Raw genomic sequence first — 24,794 nt, 5'->3', positions numbered from 1 at the left:
GAGTGAAATCTTTGCTTTGTTGCATTGTTGTAGCAGATAAGGGTGTAGGGGTTTGTTGAAGGTGCACATCTCTCTGAGTTGGCCCAATTGATTAGTACCCTTGGGAGCCAGGAGGTCCATATTAATGATGTGTGTGTGTGTGTGTGTGTGTGCGCGTGTGTGTGTGTTTCAAGTTTCAGTAAAAGAACTGCAGCACTGAAAATAAGCTCACGATTGTGCTCAAAACATTTTTTTTCCTATTCTGTGCTCTTGCAGCAAACACAGCACGCAGTTCTTTTAAATAATGACTTGTTTTACATCTTGAAATCCATTTGTCTTTTTTTTTTTTTTCAATCATCAATTAAGTTTTGTGTCGTTATTTTTGCCGGCTTCCATCTGTTGGCTTGTCTCTTTTACCTTTTTTTAGTCTCTGTCTCTCTTTCTGCCCTGTGTCTATCTTGGGAGTCAGTATAGACAGAAAGCCTAGGCAAGAGAACGCTGGTGCATAATTCCATCTTCACAGTATGCCACACACCCACTCAGGGTAAAGGAGAAGCTCCAACATTTTAGTCTGCTAAAAACAAAAAGAGGAAGTGGATAGGCAGATTTCCATCCCTTCCTTTCTCAGGTTTCTCTGTTCTCTGGCTGTTATCCCTCAGATCCGAGAGGCTGTTCCAGTCATTTGGTCGCTCACAGTCAGACAGCTGCTGACAGAAATACCTATACGGGGAACAGAACGCAGGGACGTTTTTATCAGCAGACAGACAGTCACACAACGCCATGACTGACAGAGAAATATTCACAGAGCCCAGTCAATATATTTCACAGCAGTTACCTTCTTCGAATGATAAGCTCCAGTTCCCCTCGTAGGCCTAATCTGCAATGCATCAGGGATTATCTCCATGCACCCATACAGAGAATACCTGCAAGAGAATTTCAGTCAGCTCCCCCAATATGTAATTAATGGAAATAATTGGTTTCAGTCCCTTTGTCATCTTTTGATTTCACCAGTCTGCGCTGCATTGCTTAAGCCCGCACACATGCACATTATTCTGTCATTATTGTTTCTTTTCTCCATTAACCCCTCCAGAGTAATCTTTCTTTTTTTTATCTTCTGTTGCCTTCTCCCTTCTTTTCTGAAAAGTAAGTGGGATCTCATCCTAAACGTGGTTGTCTGTACTGTATGTGTTGTGAGTGTTGTAGGTAAGTGTGTTGCTGCCATCATCTGGCAGAAATATAAAGCTGCACCCTCAAAGCCGTTACCTCTGGAAATCCCACACATAACCTCACACCTTCTGCTTATGAATAGCAATGAAAACCTGCACATCTCAAGATCAAAAACCTTCATACAACCCGAACTCAGTCTAACCGTTCCCCCATTTCCCCCCTCCTTGGTTTCTAACTTAAATCCCTCTCTTCTCATGCTGTCAAGGCCGACTGCATTCTTTAAGAGTGCCCTGCAGTTCTGTTCTGTGCCTAAACTGCCTCTCATCCTCCCTCTGTTAGCTCAAGCAAAGCGAAGCCAATGCTGACACCAAAGAGAAGCTCCCTCTACGACTCAGGATCTTTGAAAAGTTCCCCAACAGACCTCAGATGGTGAAGATTTCCAAGCTTCCATCTGATTTCACTGTGCCCAGGATCAGGTAAACACACAAACACACACCTTAAACACAAAAACTTTACATAATTTGGGCTATTTTTTTGTCATGAAGAGAAAATGAAGAACGATATCCACCAGAGCTAAAAAGATACACAGACGTTTAAAGTGAGCTAGATTAAATATAGGGACAATGTTATGTTAAGTAGTAATTCTCAGTGTGGGTTTATGAGTGTGGGTTTTAACAGAGACCACCAAAGATGTGAAGCTTTTGAATTCCACCAGTAGTTTCCAGACATTATGCAAACAAAGTAAAAAGTAATGTTTTCATTCCTGCTCCTACTTTAAAGCAGCTATTTGGTCATTTGCAAAACAGACTTTTTATGTTCTGCAGCCTTTAGCAGTAAAACTGAACTATATTTGATGCAAAGTCCGGCTCATAATTTAGCTTTATTGTTTAGTTGCCGAGTAGCGCAGGGCCGAGTCCTTCACCCTAAAGAAATCTCCCTCTGCAGCCCATCTGCTGGGTTGCTGCACTAAGAGCTTCCACTGCAGCTGAATTTGCACTGATGTAATTATGCGTCTAAGATAAGCTTTATAAATTTGTGATCGTCTACTTCTGAATATGGATTTCTTTAGGGGGACACACCGTACATTAAAATTCATGATATTTCTGTGTTTGTCGTGTACTTTAGGGAGAGTTTTATGAAGCAGTTCATCGATCGTCAGCAACAGGATACCAGCTGTCTGTTCCGGCGTCTCCCCTCCGCTTCATCCTCCTCTTGTGACCACTCCAAACGCTCAGCAATTGAAGACAACAAATATATTGACCAAAAGGTGCTTTCACAGACTTCTTTGCCTGCTCGCTTACATGCTATTCCTTTCTTTGTCTCTGTGACTGTAAATATACAGCAAAATGAAGCAGATTGCCACGTTGTACCTAATATTTACAGCTGTGTAGGTTTTTTTTTTTTTTTTTTAACTGACCGTGCTTTCTTAGCTTCGAAGGTCAATATTTAGCATCCGAGCTCGTAACCTCCTGGAGAAAGAAACTACAATCAATAAAATCCTACGGTAAGACACGACTACACCTGAGTAATTGTGACAAACTGTGCTAAATTTGATTAATACACGTATCGTACGCCAGCTAGCGCATCACAGTGAAATGAGGATATTAATATGCTGCAATAAACTATAATGTAACTTATATTTCTGTAACATGTTCACGTTTCATCCGCCTCTGTTCTAAATTTAACCTGCGCGTACAGACATCTTTTGACCATCTACTCCCTGCTTTTAGGCAATCAGTTATTTGCATGTTTTTGTTTTTTTACAGTAATTCATACACTTTCAGTTTTATACCTTCCTTAAAGACTTGAGTTAAATGTGTTTACAATGCATTATCCATAGTCATAAAAATGCATCGTGGGCTCTGTGTGGGTGAAACTAATAATGTGTGTACATATTAGGTGTAGCTGTGCCACAGCAGCACTCTTGTATTGTTAATGCTTCTCTCTGTTTTTTGTTTTGTTTTGTTTTATTCGGCACACACACACACTCAGACGCACACACAGGCCCACTTCAGACTCATTTACTGTTGCGATGAAGTAAATGGATAATTTGCTGTTCAGCATGGCAGAGCTGGCACTAAGTGCAGATTAGCTTGCCGGCACCGTGTCCAATCCGTCCCCCCTCCCCTTCCATTCCAATATTCTGTCAGTCTGAAAGATAGACAGCTTATCAGTAGTCATAACACGATCTGTCTGGCCAGCCATCCTCCACACAAGCACACAATTAGGCTCACATACCAGCATAGTCAAACACACGCGCAGTCCAGCATACGCAGGAATTCATGCGTGCTTATTGCCAGTAAACAAGCAATCGCTCAGAGTCTCCATAAATGATTAAAGTACACACGTTGCTGGTGCCACAATGTCATTAGCTCTGTTCTGGTACATGGCTCTGCTGTTAGTCAGAACAGACAGTAATGATCAGAGTCTCTCTCTCACTCACACACACACAAACACTGACTAATGGAATGATTCAAACCAGTTTCACAATGGTAGACTGGGTTACTACAGTCCTCTTATGGTTCCAGACTGACAAAAGCCAGAGATGACTTGTTACACTAAAAGATGGACAAGAGCTAACTATCTTGTCACACTAGGGGTGGGAATTCTAGTGCAACTTATGATATTTTGATATCACGATATGCTACAACAACACAGCGATTCTTAGGTGCTTGCAAGGCAGTTATGAATGATTAACTAAAGAAGGGGAAAATACTCTTAAAAAGGCAAAAGTGTATTTATTGGCAGCACTGTGGTGTCAGTGTGTGTCTGTACTGAGCATTATTTAATATGAAATTTTTATTAATGTGCCAATTCAGTTACTTCTCTAATATTATGCCCCCCACTGTCAGAAATAGCTGCCATTTTCCTGTCCTTTGAGTTTCTTCCTCTTCACTGCAAGCTGATTAGCTTCAGTTAACTGTACCCTCATTCACTGGATAAACAGCACCGTCTGGAATCATGAACTAGTGACTCTGGTGAAGGACCATGTTTAGAGCATCTACATGTCTTTATAAAAAATTGGTACTTGATAACAAGAGGTAGCAAGGCAGTATATAGTTTTATTGGTATTGCAAACTGTATTGTGTCTGTGTTTCCAAGCGCTTGCACAACACAGCGGATACAAAGTGGATCTTTTGAAGGCCAGCCTGCCAAAGAACGCTCCATACTCAGTGTCCAGCATCACGTGCGGCAAGAGCGCAGGTCTGACGTACACTTTGATGCACAGACAGAAACTTGGACACTTGTGCTTTACTGTCGAGACCTTGTATCTTATGGTCTGCTTTTTGCGTCTGCAGATCTCTGCGACATGGTTCTACTAGTCAGAGGATCAGCCGAGGGAAATCGCTGGAGACTCTCACTCAGGATGTCAGTACAAAGTCACATCCCAGCACATACTTTGCACTAGGCTTGTTTGTTGCCAGATAAAGCGCTTCTGATTCTATGGTCCTTAAAAATATATCTCAGTATATGAAAGAAGTGTAAGAAGATGACAGGGAATTTCTGTAATTAAAAAAAGTCTCATATATGTTGTCTATTTTTTTCTTTCCCCAGCATTCCAGCACAGTGCGTTATCGTAATGCCCAGAGAGAGGATAGCGAGATCAAGATGATCCAAGAAAAGAAAGAACAAGCTGAAATGAAAAGGTTTTCACACACAATATTATAATTACGTTAAATCAAGTTCTTCACCAAAAAGTAACTCAGTTAAGTATGGCTAAACAATGGTTTATTCTCTGACGTGATTGATATGAAGTCACTGGTATTTTCTCCACGTCTTTGCTTGTGTGGCTGAGCAGGAAGGTTCAGGAGGAGGAGCTGAGGGAGAACCATCCTTACTTCGATAAGCCTCTTTTTATCGTGGGGCGTGAGCACCGTTTCAGGAACTTCTGCAGGATGATTGTTCGAGCTCGCTTCAATGCGTAAGACTGGTCTTAAATCTAAACTAACAGACACACACACATACAATGTTTATATGAATCTTTGTAGTAAGAAAATGTTTTGAACCTTGTGTTTTCTGTCTGTCTGTATGTTTTTTGTGTGTGTGTTTTTTGTTTTTCTATGACTTCATATGTAGATCAAAAACTGATCCAATAACTGGAGCAGTGAAGAACACCAAATACCACCAGCTGTAGTAAGTGTGATGAATTATTGATTGCCTGACTCTCCATCGATCTGTTCATTGTGCAACAGTGGAATACTCATTAATTCTGTGGCTTATTATTTGTCTGTTGTGCTTCCCCAAACTGTGGTAAGGAATGAAAATTGTGAAGTGAAGAGCTGTGAAATATATTTCACCCATTATGCAGCCTGATAGTAATTCAGCCGAGCAGAGAAACTGATTACTGAAGTGAGAAGCAGAGCAGTCCTTTGTATCAGATACCGTTGGTGCCTGGGGACATCTTGCTGTAAAACAGATCGGCCTGCTCACACGTACACACAGACACACACACACTAAGATTTATTCACTCTCACTTTCTGATACCTTTCCCCACTCATCCTTGTTCTCTCTTTGTCTTGCCGTACCTATCTTTTTTTATATTGTATTAGTGTTTTTCTGGCTAGCAAACCAAATTGCTCTCTTGGCCTACTTACTGTATACCAAACCTACTTTTTCTTTGCGTGAAATCTGATGTGCGTTTCCCTGCAGTGATCTTCTGGGCTTAGTCACCTATCTGGACTGGGTTATGATTGTTGTGACCATCTGCTCTTGCATCTCCATGATGTTCGAATCCCCCTTCACCAGGGTTATGCACGCCCCCACCCTTCAGGTATTAAAAAGATGACTGATGGTTCATGAACAGTCAAGCGCAGGGATAAATGCACTAAACCAGTGGCGTCTGTTTCAGATTGGGGAGTATGTATTTGTGATCTTCATGAGCATTGAGCTCAACCTGAAGATCATGGCCGACGGTCTGTTCTTCACCCCGACAGCTGTCATCAGAGACTTTGGAGGCGTCATGGACATCTTTATCTATCTCGTGAGAAATCTAATATAAATATTGCTTCATCGTGTTTTTCCATTTAGTCGAGTGAGGCTACATAGACCAAATGCAAAGAGATTATGCATTTTTGTTTGCTATTAACTATTATAGGAGTATTTTGGACCTTTTAACATTCATATGACTTTCCAGAAAATTTTACATCTGACAACCACCTCACAGATTTGTTGTTGCTGCAAATGTTGCCTTACTTAGTGTTATGCAGTAACCATATGAATCAAAAACTGTATCCAGTTTTAGTGCCTTACTATCATGATTTTTTTGAAAGCTGCAGTTTTGATGTGAAATAGAAGTGGTCAATAGAAGAAATATTTTATGCTGAATGTTATTCAGGCTTCAGAGTTGGAGAGTCTTTGGTTTGGGTTCAGTAGATCAGGTTTGTCCAATGTTTAGTACTGAGAGAAATGAAAAGAGAATGGATAGTTTCAGTGTTGTTGTTGGAAACTAAAATATGAATCACGTTGCTGTAAAATCAGTAGGATGCTATTCATGCTTGCTTTGCTGTGTTCGCTGTAGGTGAGTCTGATCTTTCTGTGCTGGCTACCTCCTGACGTTCCTCCTGAGTCTGGGGCTCAGCTGCTGATGATGCTGCGCTGCCTGCGTCCGCTCAGGATCTTCAAGCTGGTACCCCAGATGAGGAAGGTGGTGCGGGAGGTTCTCAAAGGATTCAAGGAGATTTTTCTGGTTAGCACCTGTTTGCATTTTCCACCTGTGTGTGGCAGAGTGTGTGACTTTTTTTTTTTAATATACCAGATAACAAGACAAATAGATTATTTTATCTACAGTAGCGGCAGATTATTGTTTTTTATTAATGAGGGAAACAAAATAAAAACCTTCTCGTGAATTTCGATTAATATAACTCAGTCTTCTCTTACAGGACTTACTATTTTTGCAGGAGAACTATTTAAATAGGGTTCAAATATTTGTTTAAATGAAAATGAACTTTTCTTACCTTAAACTTGATACCTTACCTTCAACCTGACCGCCACACTGCTTATAAAATAAAGTGACACTGCTCAGGAATTTCAGAAAACAAATGGGAAGTTGTATAAAATACAGTAAATGCAATAAAGGAAATAAAGACACAATACAGTGCTTTAAAGATCATAATGCACAGCATGTCGAACAGAAACATTTTTTTGGTACCAGTCTGTAAATAATAAACAGTTTGAACTTGATGACGTCAACATCAAGAAGGATTTTGACGTCATTTCAGTTAAGTTGACCAACTTAACTGAAATTTCTCATCCATGGGATAATAAAGGTTTATTCTATTCTATTAATTGAAATTTAGAAAGCAAAATATTTTCCCATTCATGCTTGTTTTAGCTGCTCAAAAGTTTGAGGTATTCCCTATTGTACTTTTTTGTTTCATATCTGCCAACTGAGACTGCAGGCGGAGTGTTTAGTACTTTTTTTTTTAAAAGAGTGTATTAAATAATTAATGCCCAAATTTCACTTTTCTTTTTTTTATTCATCTGATCAGTGACTTAGTGATGGCTTAACTTGCATTAGTGCTCACAGTGGCTTCTTCTTATACCCCATTATGTATATTAACCAATTTTATTACAAACTGAGCTGTCCGTTTTTTCTAAACGGACAGCATGTACCAGCTTTTCTGGAAACTGAATATAGTTATAGTTGTGTTACAATGTTATAGTTACAAGAAATGTGCTGTAGTTATTGATTTTTACTCTGTCTGATTGATTTTCCTGACGGAGGTTTCTACATCCACTGCTCTCATACTTGGATTATGTTCAACTTGTGTCTTAAATTCCTGATTGATTTTTCTGCAGGTTTCCATTCTGCTCCTCACGCTGATGCTGGTGTTCGCAAGCTTTGGAGTTCAACTGTTCGCCGGAAAGCTTGCCAAGTGCAACGACCCCAGTGTTCTTAAACGGGTACAGCAAGAAACTCCTCACTGACCCACTGTTCTACACTTCCTGCAGAGAACTACAGGCTGAATAAGTAGAAGGGGCCTCCCCAGTCAAATCAATAAACCAGTGTTTCCTTTTATCCTATTTTCTTAACAACAGTCCTCACGCTTTTTTCAGCTTGTGCTAGAACAAAACCTTTTATTTTATAAACAGTTGTTCCAAGATAATTGACTATATCTAGAAAAGTATTTCTTATTTAAGTTAAATGCAAGTGCTTTTTATTTAAGTCTACTGTAATGCACTAGACTTCATTATTGTGAAAGTCTTCGGGTATATTATTTTATAAATCATGAATCCAAAAATAGCCCTTTTCTTCCATTTCATTAAATGTTCTGATTATTGTTCCTTTCTGTGTTTTGCTGTTAAACTTTGTGGCCTGTCACAGGAGGATTGTCACGGGATATTCCGAATAAACGTCAGTGTTTCCAGAAATCTGAACCTGAAACTGAAGCCTGGAGAAAAGAAACCAGGTTTCTGGGTACCACGGGTCTGGTAAGACTTGTTTTTCTGCTTGTGTGTGCATTTGTTTTTGCACAGCCAGTCATTAATGCACACATTATGACCTCTTCTAGGGCCAATCCACGAAATTTTAATTTTGACAATGTGGGAAATGCCATGCTGGCTCTGTTTGAAGTGCTCTCACTAAAAGGGTGGGTGGAGGTCCGAGATGTCATTATTCACCGTGTTGGACCGGTACTGATCCTTAACTTTTCATATAACAATGAATTTTCTCATTTTATGCCTGCAGTGCGTCAGCTGCTCTACACATTTTCTAACTCTTTGTGTCTGCAGATCCATGGCATCTACATTCATGTCTTTGTGTTTCTGGGATGTATGATTGGACTCACTCTGTTTGTGGGTGTTGTCATTGCAAACTTCAATGAGAACAAGGTAAGAGCCGTACTGCGTATACATTGTAGTAGATACACCTTCTTGCCTTTTATTGCCTACCACCATACTGTGTGGTATGTGGGGCATTATGGTGTCACTCTGACCACTAGTTAAACAAAACTGGCCAATTAAAATGCATCTTGTTTTAGATTTTTGTGAGGCGTGTTTCCCTGTTGTTTGGCATCAGATAGAATAGTGCAACACAAATTAAACCTGGTGATGGTGCAGTTATGTGGTACTCCGTCTAGGCCTCTAGGCTTGCAACCACGAGGAGTTAAGATTGTGTCTCATCTCAACAGGGTACTGCTCTGCTAACAGTGGACCAGAGAAGATGGGAGGATCTAAAGAGTCGATTGAAAATAGCCCAACCTCTACACCTACCCCCTCGCCCAGGTTTGAGTGCACATAATAAAATAACATAATACATTTCACCAATGGTTTGCAAAACACAGCTGCAGGCAGCAATAAGAGAACCAAGAAATAGGAACATTTTTTTAAATATACTTTTTTTGCAACATCCCCCAGTGACTGTGTGCAAAACCTGGTAACCAACTACAAGTAACGGCTTACTACTCTGCCATAACAAGTCACGTTTTGGGGATCAAATAGTTTTTTCACTCAATGACAGGCAAATCAATTTATAACTTTTATGCAATGTCTCCCCTAATCACAGTTTTGGTAAACTCTTTTATTACAGCAGTTAAAAAAAGGTTAAAATAGTCAAACATTACAGTTGAAAAAAAAAACTAACTAACTAGCACATCGCACATATAAGATGGCATTAAGTGGCTCAGTATGACAGTGTTATTCATATGTGACCCGCAACAGCACTGGAACTCTCAGTCACGGAATTACATGTCATTGCTTTCTTTTGCTGCCTGCAAGCGGAAATATTTGTTCAGACTTTATCTGATTTTCCTACCTGAGTTGAAGAAAACTGCCAGCTTTATTACAAAGTAAAATCATGCGGCTTCTCTCCTTTTAGTGATTAGAGTCATGAGAACAGTAGAAGTGCCTCAGAGGCAGTGTGGGAAATTGCCTGTTAGTACAGTTGAGGCTGAGAGCTAACAGAAAATCAATCGCTTAAGTTTTAGTCATCACCGCCGCTTATTCCAGCACCATCAACCTGACTTTGATCCTCATCCAAAGGTCTTCAGTGCAGGCACCACTCACTCACTCACTACCCGTGGTTCATTAAAACACTGAGCTGGTCTGTGCTCACACAGTCACATCCAAAGTACTTACAAACACTCTTTGTGGCCAGCAGTCATATAGTATATAGACTCACAACCTGCAAATTTCATTGTTTGATTTTCCTTGTTTTTTCATTTGATATTAAATGATCCTTGAAAGTGGGCAAGAGAAACCACTATATAATATTTAGGAACATTTATATTTTTGAAATATGATGCTTAAGTAAGTTAAAAGTGTCTCACAAACACAACACAACACGTCATGCCACTAAAGAAACAGCTGAGAAACAAAGGCATTGACGTTTATCGGTCTGGAAAGAGTTACAAAGCCATTTCTAAGGCTTTGGGACTTCAGTGAACCACGATGAGAGCCATTATCCACAAATGGAGGAAACTTGGAACAGTGGTGAGCGTTCCCAGGATTAACCTATCAAATTACTCCAAGAGCCCATCAACGACTCATCCAGGAGGTCGCAAAATAACCCAGAACAACATCTGAAGAACTGCAGGCCTTACCTGCTTCAGTTAAGGTCACAGTGCATGTTTCATCAATAAGAAAGAGAGTGGGCAAGAATGGCCTCAGTGGAACAATCCAACTCGAATATTCTGTCGACTGACGAGAAAAAAGTGGGACTTTTTGGAAGGTTGTAGTCCCGTTACGTCTGGTGTAAAATGAACAGCATTTCAAAGAACAGTCAGTGAAACATGCTGGTGGGGCTTCCTTGCTGCCTCATGATGCTGTCATTGATGAAATCATGAATTTTGCTCTCTAACAGAAGATCCTGTAGGAGAATGTCCGGCCATCAGTTCATACCCTGAAGTTCAAGCACACATTGGGTAATGCAGGAGGACGATCTCTTAATGACTCAAAAAAAGACAAAACAAAATGAAGTTTTTGGAGTGACCCAATCAAAGATCGTCTGATTGAGATGTTTGGCATGACCTTTAACAGGCCGTTCATGCTCAAAAACCCTCCAGTGTGTCTGAATTAAACAATTCTGCAAAGAGGAGTTGGCCAAAGTGATCTGAAAGGCTCATAGAATAAAAGTCGCAAAGACACTGCATTCAGACTATGAATGTATTCTGCCTTAGATAACTTAGATTTGATAAGATTAGAAAGGTTTTATAAATATGCTTAAGAGGATCAACATTTTGGTTCATAGAAGTGCAGAAGCTGACGTTTGAGACAGCCTGTCTAAAAAACTTGCCAAATTCACAAAAACTTAAGCATGTTGGCATGTTTTTCCCTTTATCTACTTGAATAAATATGCTGCACTAAAGTCTCATTGGCCAGGTAATAATAATCGAACAGTCTATGAGTGCCATCTGTTGGACAGTAGGGGTTACTACTGAAAGTTAAATCACCCGGGTTATTCAATACAAGAGCCTTTTCAGACATTTATAACTGATCACTGATGATCAAAAATGCCACAATTCTCCAAAATCGTTGTTTAGGTTTCACTGAATTTTTTTGCCTTCTTTTGTGCTTGACAGAGAACGGAGGTTTCCGGGCCAAGATGTACGACATTACTCAGCATCCCTTCTTCAAACGGGGCATTGCTGTGCTGGTACTGGCACAGTCTGTCCTCCTCTCAGTCAAGGTAACACCTCATTTAACAGTATATGACGCCGTATTACCTGAGAGTGCTTCTAATTGTCTTTGTTCAGTTTACACTCTCAGCTGGCTTTTTAATTATCGCAGATGTGAACCCAATTTTATATGTATGAACTGACGTCGGTCTTTTTGTGTTTTTCCTCAGTGGAATGTAGGTGATGACGGCGTAACATTTCCCCTTGCCACTATGTCTGTAGTTTTTACCTTCATATTCGTCCTGGAGGTGAGCCTGTTTTGGGGGGGATGGGTGGGGTATTTGTAATGTACCTGAGTGGCTTTATTTACTTTACTGCTGCTGTTGTTTTATAGGTGACAATGAAGCTGATAGCCATGTCCCCCGCTGGTTACTGGCAGAGTCGACGAAATCGGTATGACCTCCTGGTTACATCGCTCGGTGTCATCTGGATTGTTCTGCACTTTTCCTTACTGGTTAGAAAAATCTGTTAAAGAAATTCAAATTCAGTCAGTATTATTGATTTTTTTTCACTACAGCTAAAATTACTGTACAATTTTCTACTCCAGAATGCGTACACCTACATGATGGGCACATGTGTGATTGTCTTCAGGTTCTTCACAATATGTGGGAAACATGTGAGTACATTAGTCAACAAAAAAGATAAAGTACTTTATCCAAATAGATTTTCTAGTGTAGGAATAAAATTCTGCTTTTTCACCTTTGTGTACGATCTTAAAGGTGACACTAAAGATGCTGCTGCTCACTGTAGTCGTCAGCATGTACAAGAGCTTCTTCATCATCGTGGGGATGTTTCTCCTTCTTCTCTGCTATGCATTTGCTGGAGTTGTTCTCTTCGGAACCGTCAAATACGGAGAGAACATAAACCGGTAATCATTGCTTTTCCGATCTTTATTATGAAATTTCCCACTCGTGGGACTAATAAAGGTATCTTATCATTATTATTATTATTATTATTATTACTATTTTTTTCAATAAACAATACAGGATGTAAGCAGCGGGTACAGTAAAGGAGTTCTTTACACAGTTGTGTCAGTGTGTCTATCTCCTTCAATCGCAGGCATGCCAACTTCTCCACAGCAGGCAAGGCTATCACTGTTCTCTTCCGTATTGTCACAGGAGAAGATTGGAATAAAATCATGCATGACTGCATGGTAAGATGGGCTGCGGGTCCAGTGCACTTCCCCATAGACAAATGTGAAGTGGTTTCTGGGGCCATTTCAGTGCAGTAGGAGGATTTGATTGTTGTCTTTAGTGCTCACAGCATAATATTGTGGTTACTTCTTTATATTTCTATTATTTGGCCATACCCCGCTGATCTCAATGTTGCAGTTCTTCTTAAACCACTTTATTAAAAAAACAAAAAAGAGGACCAGTGGACACTGTTAATATTAGCCATATAAGTAAATAAGAAAACATGTTTAACATGGTTTCTTAGAATATTTGATGTTTGTTTTAATATCTGTTGGTTGATGCAATTTTTTCCCCCTCCCCAGGTGCAACCACCATTTTGCACCCCAGATAAACATCGCTACTGGGAGACGGACTGTGGCAACTATGCTGGAGCACTCATATACTTCTGCTCTTTCTATGTCATTATAGCCTACATCATGCTCAACCTTCTTGTAGGTCAGTCAATGTTTTGTTATTTATAACCTTGTAATGTCATCTTATTGACTCACCTTTAATGTCGGGTCCAAAAACTAGGTAACTTGTTATATTTTATGATTTGATTTGGGTTAGTACAGTTTAGTTTAGGCAAAAGGATAATGATATCAATATAAACTAGAAAATGTATTTTCTGAAGAAACTGCAGTGCGAATGCTGATAGCTGAATGTTTTAAGCTGAAATGACATAAATGCTGAATTTAAGTTAAAAATGTTGAATGAGATTAAAAATACAGAAATTTTCAGAACAGAAAATTCAGAAAGTTCAGAACTGCTAAAAGCCGACGTTCACACAGATGAAGTTGAAAAGTAGGTGAACATGTTTAACCTCCTAAGACCCGAACTCTTCCACGACATGCATTTTTAATTTCTCCTTGATATTTGGGCATGTTGAGGCCCAATTAATGTAAAAACAAAGAATTACCAGATTTTTTTTTTAACCTTTTTTTTTTTAAAGAAAAATAAGAGCCACATATGAGGATATTTGTTTAAAATTTTGATAGAACAGTAGCAGTATAATGTCCTCGTAAGTAGAAATCAGGCCCATGTTGAGCAAAATTGAGTATTTTGGTCTAAATAACCCAAAATGTGATGTCCACATATGTGGACGCCAGGTCCTAGGAGGTTAAAATGTAAATTAGAAAAAGCTGACTAATGACAAAAGAAAAGTTAGAGTCAGAAAACATCTGAATGACAGGAGCGATTTAACAAGTCAAATCAAATCAAATCAAATCAAATCACTTTTATTGTCATATCACATGTGCAGGCACATTGGTACAGCACATGCGAGTGAAATTCTTGTGTGCGAGCCCCACAAGCAACAGAGATGTGCAAACACAACAACACAAACGAGCAAAATACAAGAATGGCCGACCTGAAACTAATAAATATATGTACAATATATAATAGTGTATGCATTTCTGGATGTGTATACTAAATATTTTCCTACATGTGTGTATGTGTGTGTGTGTGTGTGTGTGTGTGTGTGTGTATACACATTTTTACAAATTAAATAGTAAAAAAAATAAAATAAATAATAATAATAATAATAAAATATATAAAATATACAGAGTTGAATATGTGCAAAACAAGTGGGGTCTTTCCTGCTGTTGAGACAAACTCCTGACTAAAAATACAGTGTATTTTTATGGGTCGGTTAGAAGGTTATCCCTCTACTTGGATTTTCACAGTTCAAAAAGTTTACTTCTCTGAGCATTGAAAGACACACTGTTGGAAAGAGAACAACGATGGCCACGTTTTGAGGGTAAAATGAAGGCTGCAGAGCAAACACTGTGCACACAGCAGCAGTTGAAAGAAGTTTTTAAGATTAATCTTAGCATAAAAAATAGCATGAAACTTCTATTTTCAGTTTTCCTTCAGTTCCAGTTGGGAACTGAAGAAAAAGTATAACGTTTTAAAGTTTGAATGGTGGCTCTAGGTCAACGAATGTGGAAGTAGTTAGAGTTGAAAAATGAGTAAGTTGAATGAGAATTTGAAGATTCCCCTACTGAAATACATGTCACAATGAAAACTCATAGATAGAGGAACTGGTATTATTGAATATTTCTGTGTGTGTGTATTAATATCTCTTTTTGTGTCTGCAGCCATCATTGTGGAGAACTTCTCTCTGTTCTACTCCACTGAGGAGGACCAGCTGCTGAGCTATAATGACCTGAGGCACTTTCAGATCATCTGGAACATGGTGGATGACAAACGGGAGGTGAGAAATTAGCAAGAGGAGAGTGGGCACAGTTACCATGGCAACATCTCTGGCCATGATAAAACCATAGTTGGTGGCACATTGACTGTTATGAAGCAAAATACTTTTTTCCCAGCTTATTGGAACACACTAGTGGCCAAATATGTTTGCTTAGAATGTCGTCCCCAGTCGCTGAGATATCAGGTCACTTTCTGTTTGGGACCTTCATAGTTCCTTTGCTATGAAAATCAAAGTTTCATAAAATATGATTTAGGTTGTTGAAGAACTTTAGTAACAATCTTAGTTACTTTGTGAGTAAAAAAATCTAAATGCAGCTGATATTTTACAGCTTTTGAAATACACCTAAATCCCAGGATTTCAGGCTTTTAAAGTTCGTTGCATAATTTCTTAATTTACCCCGTGAACTGTGTGACCATCTCTCTCCAGGGTGTAATCCCCACATCCAGGGTGAAGTTTCTGCTTCGTCTGCTCAGAGGCAGGCTGGAGGTGGACCTGGACAAAGACAAGTTGCTGTTTAAACACATGTGCTATGAGATGGAGCGACTTCACAGCGGAGGAGATGTGACCTTTCACGATGTGCTCAGGTGACTGAGATCACACATAGATGCAGAAGATTAACCCTGAAATAAGTACCTTCCATTGCTAGTGGCCTGGGATAATTTAGAAATAGTTTTTTTCTTTAGTAAATGTACCTGTGTCACAATGTCTAGAAAACATTCAAGAAGCTTTTGTTTAATGTTTTGCTGTGTGATGCATATCATAAACTTTATATCTTAAGTGTTGCTTGCAGTTTAGAAGCTGCTTGAGTGGTAAGACTGGAAAAGCACTTTATAAATACAAGCACTTTACAGATATGTACCTGTCTGTTGGTGCTTTGCACCTGCAAACACTGGTGCCCACAATGTAAGAAATTAGAGTCCATTTCTTCTGAGCCTATTGAGATTAAACTGAGACTAAAGCAGAGATCAGAAGAGGAGTTTGGAGGTCATATATAAACATGTTCAAATCCACACATATGCTTTTTTGCCACTGCTTTGAATCCACTGACTAGTTTGCAAAAAACAAGTTTTGTTCCTTAAGTGTTAGTTAATATTTAATGAATATTGATTATTATAAAGGTTAGTGATCTTAGGTCTTATATGGGACGCTCTCCCTTCTCTCTGAAGCATTAATTAAGGATTGATCATACATCTTTTAATGTCAGACAGGCTCTTATTACATTCTAAATTAATCTGTAGTTCAAAATGTGTTGTAGACATTTATCAGGGAATTCTGGGCCCTGCTTTAAAGGCATAGAATATGGTCAGTATGGAAGTGTTAAACAGTAACCTAAAATTCATATCAAAGTAATGAGTCACATTGTTTAAACCCGAATCAGGGGAGAAAAACCTCTTTTAAGTGCTTCTCATGTTTCCAGTATAAACAGTTGGCAATGTAGAGAGACGCAAATGATGTCATTTTTTAAATATCTGAATTTTTTAATCAGGTGACATCACATTCACCACTTTTAATTCTACCAAACCTATAACTAAATATCTCTCTTTTCTGTATGTTTTTGCATGTGTGTGTGTGTGTGTGTGTGTGTGTGTGTGTGTGTGTGTGTGTGTGTGTGGTTTGTTGTTTGTGTATGTGTGTAATCGTGCAGCATGTTGTCATACCGCTCAGTGGACATAAGAAAGTCTCTCCAGCTGGAGGAGCTGTTGGCAAGGGAACAGCTGGAGTACACCATTGAGGAAGAGGTTGCCAAGCAGACCATACGCATGTGGCTCAAGAAATGCCTCAAACGCATCCGGGCGGTTAGTGTCTTAATAGAAAACACATAGCCATGCTTTGTGTTTTGTTCCCCTGCAGTATCCGCAGTATTGTAAACATGCACGACACTGACCACGAATGTATGCGTGCGTTCACAGAAGCAGCAGCAGTCGTGTAGCATCATTCACAGCCTGAGAGAGAGCCAGCAGCAGGAGCTGAACCGGTTCCTCAACCCTCCCAGCATAGAGACCACAGTGCCAAGTGAAGACCACAATGCTAACAACCCAGACAACCCCTCACAGCCTGAGGTAAAGCCCCGCATCTATACCACCACTCCATACACAGCCAACACATGCTCACAGCGTGATTTATAGCAAGCACATAATATAATCTGCGGGTGTGCGCTTGCATTGGTGAAACAAAGGATCTCTCCTCTTTGTTTAGATGAGTGGCCTCCAGCAGCTTCGGAGCCCCACGTTGTCAGACAGAGGAGGGTACAGGCAGGACTCCTCGGACCTGGGGAGACCACAGAGGAAGCTGGGACAGTGGCGGCTGCCTGCAGGTGTGTCTGCTGTAGTGTGCTGTCTAAGTACTGTAAGAGGCAACATTTCTTTAGAGGGCGTTCTGTAAAAGTGAAAAGTTTTTTCCTCAAGTTTCTCTCTGCCGTGGGAAAATCCAGGCAGTCTGTTTATGAGCTTCAATGTTTTAAAAAAGACATCACCTCGTCTTGACACACTCTCGCGTACAGCGGCACGCAGTGAATGTCCATTTGTGGTGGAATTGGTAATATAACATCATAAATTACATGCAGACATCACAAGACTCAGGGTGTGAATGTCTTTCATTCTCAGGTCGCACGAGTGTCAAGTCTATTGTTTGCAAGATGAACCCCGTCAACGACGAGGCTTCTTCAGGGTCAGAGGTGAAGAAGTGGTGGACCCGTCAGCTGACCGTCGAGAGCGACGAGAGCGGCGACGACCTCATTGACATTTAGAGATGAGCTGCGCGGCATCCTGCGGTGTTTTATAGATGAGCTTGGAATCTTGCTGGTTGACTCCAGTTGTTTCATTTTCTCTTGCTGTAACCCGACCAATGGAAACAAAAATGTTTAGCTCTTTTTTTTCTGATCGAAAAGCTTGGCAGGCCGTGTGCGGAGGCTGTCGATGAGCCATCGATCCGGCAGACAGAATTTCTTTAGGTTTGGCATCGGAATGACTGTTTTTTCCACAGTTTCCACTCATTATAATGAGGACTTTTTTCTATGCAGGCACATATGGTGTTAAAGATTATTCAATGACCGAGGCCATGGCGTGTAATACAAACCAAGAAGCTGCTGCTGTATGTGTTTTCTACTGTTTCGTGTCAATATTTGACACTGGCCATTGTGCTGTTGCAGCTCCAGTTTCTGACATCCTTTCATGTTGATGCTTTGTCTCTGTTCTTCTGTTTTAGTCAGTGTTTTCCCATGACGTCTCTGGTGGTCTTCAGTATTACTCATATAAATGTTGATTTCCTCATAGTCACTTTATACTTAAACCAGACCTCTTGTTCTTGTTGGTGGAACAAGCTACATAAATGAAACTTTTAGATTGATGACTGTGAATGTAATTAATACATCTATCCGTATTTGTGTGGCATTAAAACGTTAACTATTTTGTAAATTATTATAAATTCTTAGCTTTATCAAGTATTCAATTCTTCTATTAAATAAAGGCCCAAACTTGTTGGGCATTTATGAGGTAAAAGACTGAGCAGACTGTTTTACTTTCCTTTACATTCAATTGCATACTTTTACAGGATACCTTCGAACAAGGCAACTTAAAGATTTATAGTTAAGTTCTTAATATAACCAGTCATTTATCTCCGTTCTTAGCAAGTTCGATTATGGGGTAAGTCACAGCATAAACCACGTAATATTCCACTATAAAATTTGAAAAGCATAAAAGCTAAAAATTTTTACATTTTTTAAAGCAGTTAGGTGTCTATAATGCATGGTGTTTTAACAAAAATCAAGGCCCTTGTGATTAAATATGCTGTTCACAGACAGAAAATAGATAGGGATAGATAGGAGCTATACGGTGGTGGTGTCCTCTCACAGTCTAAATATATAGGTGTTTTAAGTTAATTTGGAGAACTGGCCGTGGGTGTGAATGCGTTGGCCCTTTGATGACCTGGCGACCTGTCACGACTGTATTCTGCGTCTTGCCGGTGTCAGCTGGGGTAGCCTCCAGAGCCCAGTGACTAAAATATATAACAGTTTTATTCAAGAACCAGAAAATGCTGTCATTTCTGGCATTTGCACTCAATGCCATTGCCATTTTAGAATAGGTCACTGATGTCTTCAGTGGAATTGCCAAACAAGTTAAGCTTTGAGCACATGCTGTACAGTATGATGCTAAAACGGATTTAAAATTTCAACCTTTCAAACTTCCAAAAAGCATCCAATAAATTGAAAACCTGATCTTTTAAAAGATCATTTTAAATGCCGGTTTAGTGTCATGTGATACAAACTCAACACTGAAACAGAAATGTTGAATTTTTATTGTTCTGAACATTTAATTATCAGGAGCACATATCCCCCCTTCCTATCATGACTTGTTTTTAATTCCAGACGAGTTCACTTTATAGGAAAATTAATTAGCCTTCTATCTAACATATGATTAGACTAGCAACGAGGGTAATTGACTGAACAGATGCTGTTTAATGATTCTCCTCATATGGATCTGCTCAAAGAAAATGGTCTCAACACTGTGTCTGGATTACACTGCCCTCTCCTGGACACAAGCGGTCCTGATGAGCCATACTGTGCAACTTTGATCAGTCTGGCGGATTCTACAGCTAGGCTGACGGGAGGAAGCGAATGCATTATTTACTCCTTCCTCTCCTTCTCGCTTCCTCCTTTGCATATCACCCCTGTTGAGTTACTGCTTATCCTGGTGCTCAGCACTTTCTCCGTTTCACAGCGATGACCTATGATGACAGCCCTGTCGTCTGCTATGAGCAGCTTGCTGTGTATCTAGATGAGCTCAGTTTCTAGCCAACCATCCAGGTCAGTGTGTGTCCACAAAATGAAATGTAGCCGGTCCACTGTGAGCACAGGGAACTCTGCCATTCGCACAAACAAACAGATAAACAGACGTGAGCGTATAAGCCTCTAATTTATTTCTTGTGTTCCTTTGATCATGTATAATGACTCTGGGTCATACTGGAGCTAATTGACTAATGCTCTCAAATTCATACTAAAGTATTTTCCCTTAACAAGGGTCCTTGTTAGACACAGAATTAGCCCATTAAAAGAGACTGGGTCTTCATTTGTCCATTCAAAAGCCCAGTAAGTTTCACAGTTGATGGAGTGTGTATGGGGTTGGCTGGATAATGAATGCAAGGGAAAGCAGAGAGAGAGCAGAGAATCAGCTGCCTGTGGGACGCCTACTTGCTCTATAGAAAGCATGACTTACTCACACATTCCACTCTCTCAGTGACTGAGTGCTCTCCCCGACATATGGTCCTGTAGGGAAACAGTGTGACATCAACCTTCTTGCCAATCAACTGTCTTTATCTTTTCTCACTCTTTCTTCTCTTCAACCATCACCTCTTAAGCTCCACTTAGCTGAGAGCTAGTTCATCAAAGGTTTTTTTTTCTCCATTTTTTTTTTTTTGCTCATTTTCGCCCTGCGTGGTAGAACTCTCTTTTTTTGTCTTTTAATTGCCTCTGCATCACACTGGCTCTTATAGGGCCTGTTGTTTTTACCCTCTCTGTTGTAATTTGCCCACCTCTCCCTTGTGCATGTCCACTGCTTATTTAGGGCCTAATTGAGGCACTTTGGTAATTGAGGAGGAAGTTCTTAAGAGCTGAGGGAGTGAACGAGTGTCTGTGAGTTGAGATTACCTGTAATTAAAGTACATGATGGCTTTGATAGCTTGGTTCCCTCCTGTAGAGAAGCCCCATTCAAACCCAGGCACTGGCAACACATAGACTAAAAAAAATTCCTTCCCTGTCTGTACTACAGTCTGTACACACACATACACAGATGTGAACACTACATGCATGACAGTCGATAAAACCGACACATGCGTACTGTATAGCATGGTAAAATTGTTGATGATGCTTCATGAAATAATTAATAACTGGTTCTAACGGAGGAAACTTTGGAAATAAGATAACATTTCTAAGATACTTGTCATAATTCCCAGCTCACACAGGGACACTTTTGAATATTAACCAAAAATGAGGTGAGAGGTTCCCCCCAAATGTGCTTAATGGTTTCAAACAACAAACAAGTGAGTCCTCATAAACCTTTGATTTGATCTGAGGAACCTCAGCACATTAATGCCTCCTCACACTACAGCTACTGTCCAGCTACTGGTTTTTACCTCATTACTTCCGGTGCAGAGTTAGAAACACCAGAGAAGCGAAGGAAAGCTTCACCCGATTTGAAGTGGAGCGTAACTGAAGATATTGTCATCTGCATTTAAGAGAAACACACAAAAGGAAAGAATGCCAAAGATGCCATAAGCTGAGCAAATAGGTGAGACCATATCAGAGAGAAGAGCCGTCTACACAACCAGTGACTTGAGCCTCAACTGTAAGATTGATGAGAATACATTAGTGACTGTTCATTTATCATTTTGGTACAAAACTACACAAGGAAGGGTTATGGATGGAGGACTATAGATATATATATATATATTATATATATATGCACTCTTTGCTCTTCATTTTAAGCTCTCATCGTGCCGATTTCCTCCATTCGACACATTCTTGCCCTCATAAATAAGGTGGTGATGGTGCAAATTAGCCGCCTGTATCTCGTGTCAACATCTACCCCAGGTCTAAGCCTGATCCTGTCCTTGTGTTTTGAAACAGATGGCTACTACTACAATAAAAAAAAGTAGCAAATTATTTTAGCAGCAGGCAGCGAAAGCAATTAACAACTGGCATAATGTGTTGATTAAAATCCAATCCAGTCTCAATGAAGGAAAAAAAAACCCAACTTTTTTTCTTTTTTTATTCAGTCGCTTGGCGTCTATCCACCCCTCAAAGTATGCTGACCTTGACCTGATCACAGCTGTTGTTCACTTACCGTAGAACTGAAATATGATTTGTTGAGCTCATCCAGCACCACTGGTGTAACTGCAGCATGAGAAGCTTACCTTATGAAAGAAGTTGTCTTTCATGTCATTTCATAAAGAATATAGTGTTTCTGCTGAAAACCATAGTCAAGTTACGGCTCACCCTCCCACACAAATTCAAGCTACCATTTTTTTCTGGATTCTTTTTACTCTTCTCAGCCGATTCAAGAGTCTGATTTCTCCCCAATTAAAATAAAGACCTTCCATTTCATCAAAAACACTTCAAATTAAAAATGCTTGAGGTGTGTCTCTCAGATTTACACTGCGACTTTGACGCCGTGACTCCTCTGCTCCAAATATGATGAATGCACAAAGTCATTTTCAGGCTTTTACCTCATGTACCTCATCAACAGCAGTCAATTGCCACCCCACTGAACAGTGAGCACCGAGTGAGAGGCTTTACTTTGTCTTTGAGCCAGAAAATCTCATTTTCACTAAACACCTAATCAGTCCCATTCATCCGGCTATGGTTCCCTAGTTCCCCAGTCCTACACCTGGCTTTGCCGTCTTTAATTACTAGGAGAGTGGCTTTGTCTGATCAGGAGCCAAGATTAGAATATGAGTGGCAAATTCGGAAAGAAAATCATACAGGGTAAAACCAAGTCAATTACCCACCAATCAAAGTAGAAAGGCCTGTAATTGCAGGGAAACAATGAGAGCCTCTGCTTCAGTCTGAGCATTGAAGGTATTATTAGCAAGAAATAATGCCCACCTGCAGGGGGTGCTATGCTCAAACTATTAAATTTCACTGCAGCGAGCAATCTTTGAGATCACTGGAAAAGCATTTTTTAAATGCGACTATAACCCTCAGTGAGACATTGCATTATAATTTCATGTTTTTACTCTGCTATTATGTCAAATTGTGCATATGGCACTTGTGAGCAAGGATGCAGAAAATGGTTGAGACATTATAAAGAGGCAAAGCTTTTAGACTGCAATGTGCAAAATAGGCAGAAATAGACCAAGTACATGGAAATTACTTTTGCAATGTACTAGCAGAAGCGGCGTTATTGTACAGAAAGAAACAGTCTATCGCAAGAAAGATATGACTGTAAAATCAAACGATTCCTTCATTTCTTTGTTAAGATCGATGTCTTGTCACGTTTTTCTGTCCCAGTATCCTCTCTAGGGATTTTTGGAGTTCTGTATCAGCCTGAGAAAGTCTTCAAAGAGAGGAAAAGAAAAACAAATAGCAATGCAATGTTACACGCTACAGTGGGTTGAGCTAAAGAAATCTGCCTCAGGAATATTGTTCACACAAAAGAACAACATCTCTGGATGTATCCATATGTAGGTTCTTATTAAAATACAAAAGAGTACATATATCATTTCCTCTGTCAATGATTTTAATGATTCTTTAATGTATTTGTCATGTGCCCCTTAATTTTACTGTGCCGTCATTGCAAGCCCAGACCCTGAGATCGAGTGTATAAAAGCCCAGGAAAAGAAATGGAGTGGCAGTGACAGATAGGCTGCCAGCTGACAGAAACCCCCACCAGGCTGCAGAATGGGATAGTTTGGGACAACTCAGGTACAAACTGACAACTTCAATTTTGCCTTTCCTTTGTTTTTGTTTTTTTCTTCTTCTCTCTCTCTCCTTTCACTTCCTCTTTGTGTGGTTGCATTTGAAGACTCCCAATTGCAATATCAAAAGAGAGCGCTGTTGTCATACAGTTTGTTTTCCAAATGTAACCTTTTGCTGCTCCTCAGTCACACTCAATTCTTCAGAATTCAAAAAAACAAAAAATAGAAGAAAAATCTATCTCATGTGCAGGGCATGCAGATGCACATGCCTACATACAAACAGACGGGTACACGGACACACGCTCCAAACAAACAAAATCAAACAACATCAAACGGCATCAAAGTGAAAATCAGTGTCCTTCATGGATTGTGTGATGTTACAGATTATTTTCTGCTTGGCTTGGCATGGCTCTGATTTTTTAAGACAGTGTAGATCTGATCTGAAAATAACATTTTGAAATTGGCATGACAACTTCACAGCAATTAATTTCACACTGGGGACAGGACCTGCCAGGAAGAGAGAATACCTAAATGGCTGACTACAAGTTTTTTTTAAAGGGTAAATACACATTTTAAATTGCTTATTTAATTTACTAAATACTATAACATACTATAAATATATATTCTTTTGCTTTTTTTTCTCAATGTCATTCGATTTTTCGCGCAGCTCTGATGATTGGATGCAACACACTTACTTAAATTTCATTGAGCAAACCCAGTTATCACAAAATACTGTTGTGCCCATCAATATTGTACTTAAAATCTATATGTATCTTCCAGAGGAGGTTCTGCCTTATGTACTAGAAACGGTAAAGAAGGCAAAGAAGCCAGTCAGTGAGTGTACCATCAAATGGTTTGTTAAGCTTAACCCAATCCTTGAGGATAAAGTTGGAGCAGTGTTCACGCTGCCAGAAACAGGCCTCTTCAGTCTCCACACAGCTCATTATTGCTGATGTGAGTCGGCAAAAAAAAAGAAGAAGAAAATCATGGGATTAGCTTGAATGTTCTGTAAGTTTGCTGACTTTGGGCGTGCTGTATATGAATGACTGGACTTACCATAAAACAGTGCAGGAGTAATGGAGACCAAGGGATTGAGGCTCACTGGAGCGCAGACAAACACAGTCTCCGGGTGGGAGAGGGTGAAGCATCTTGGAGTTCAGACCGGCTCGCTTTTTCCTGTTTGAAAACTTGAAATCATAGGATAATGATGGTAGAAATATTATAAAATGAAATAAATGT

At 39.8% G+C, this 24,794-nt stretch overlaps 1 protein-coding gene across 5 annotated transcripts in view; it reads left to right on the top strand.

Moving 5' to 3' along the window:
* nalcn (sodium leak channel, non-selective) overlaps positions 1–18,816 on the top strand; it is a 65,551-nt gene extending 46,735 nt beyond the window's left edge. For 4 of the 5 annotated variants that reach the window (XM_040005487.1, XM_040005485.1, XM_040005486.1 and 1 more), the window contains 29 exons: positions 1,486–1,622; positions 2,272–2,413; positions 2,577–2,650; positions 4,249–4,350; positions 4,446–4,515; positions 4,702–4,793; positions 4,946–5,068; positions 5,224–5,280; positions 5,797–5,917; positions 5,996–6,127; positions 6,665–6,832; positions 7,945–8,049; positions 8,471–8,577; positions 8,658–8,778; positions 8,878–8,976; positions 9,276–9,369; positions 11,664–11,770; positions 11,930–12,007; positions 12,094–12,213; positions 12,307–12,375; positions 12,479–12,627; positions 12,819–12,912; positions 13,255–13,387; positions 15,031–15,146; positions 15,573–15,730; positions 16,792–16,942; positions 17,057–17,206; positions 17,343–17,460; positions 17,750–18,816. In XM_040005487.1, coding sequence (XP_039861421.1) covers positions 1,486–1,622; positions 2,272–2,413; positions 2,577–2,650; positions 4,249–4,350; positions 4,446–4,515; positions 4,702–4,793; positions 4,946–5,068; positions 5,224–5,280; positions 5,797–5,917; positions 5,996–6,127; positions 6,665–6,832; positions 7,945–8,049; positions 8,471–8,577; positions 8,658–8,778; positions 8,878–8,976; positions 9,276–9,369; positions 11,664–11,770; positions 11,930–12,007; positions 12,094–12,213; positions 12,307–12,375; positions 12,479–12,627; positions 12,819–12,912; positions 13,255–13,387; positions 15,031–15,146; positions 15,573–15,730; positions 16,792–16,942; positions 17,057–17,206; positions 17,343–17,460; positions 17,750–17,892 — 3,330 coding nt within the window. In that variant the 3' untranslated portion in view covers positions 17,893–18,816. The remainder of the gene's footprint in view (positions 1–1,485; positions 1,623–2,271; positions 2,414–2,576; positions 2,651–4,248; positions 4,351–4,445; positions 4,516–4,701; positions 4,794–4,945; positions 5,069–5,223; positions 5,281–5,796; positions 5,918–5,995; positions 6,128–6,664; positions 6,833–7,944; positions 8,050–8,470; positions 8,578–8,657; positions 8,779–8,877; positions 8,977–9,275; positions 9,370–11,663; positions 11,771–11,929; positions 12,008–12,093; positions 12,214–12,306; positions 12,376–12,478; positions 12,628–12,818; positions 12,913–13,254; positions 13,388–15,030; positions 15,147–15,572; positions 15,731–16,791; positions 16,943–17,056; positions 17,207–17,342; positions 17,461–17,749) is intronic. The other variant, XM_040005488.1, reaches the window with a different exon arrangement.
* The last annotated feature ends 5,978 nt before the right edge of the window (positions 18,817–24,794 follow it).

Source organism: Simochromis diagramma, unplaced genomic scaffold (genome assembly GCF_900408965.1).
Source record: "Simochromis diagramma unplaced genomic scaffold, fSimDia1.1 OVJJ01000501.1, whole genome shotgun sequence".
NCBI classification, from domain to species: domain Eukaryota; kingdom Metazoa; phylum Chordata; class Actinopteri; order Cichliformes; family Cichlidae; genus Simochromis; species Simochromis diagramma.
The sequence above is the reverse complement of the archived record's forward strand: the minus strand, read 5'-3'. Positions and strand labels throughout refer to the sequence as shown.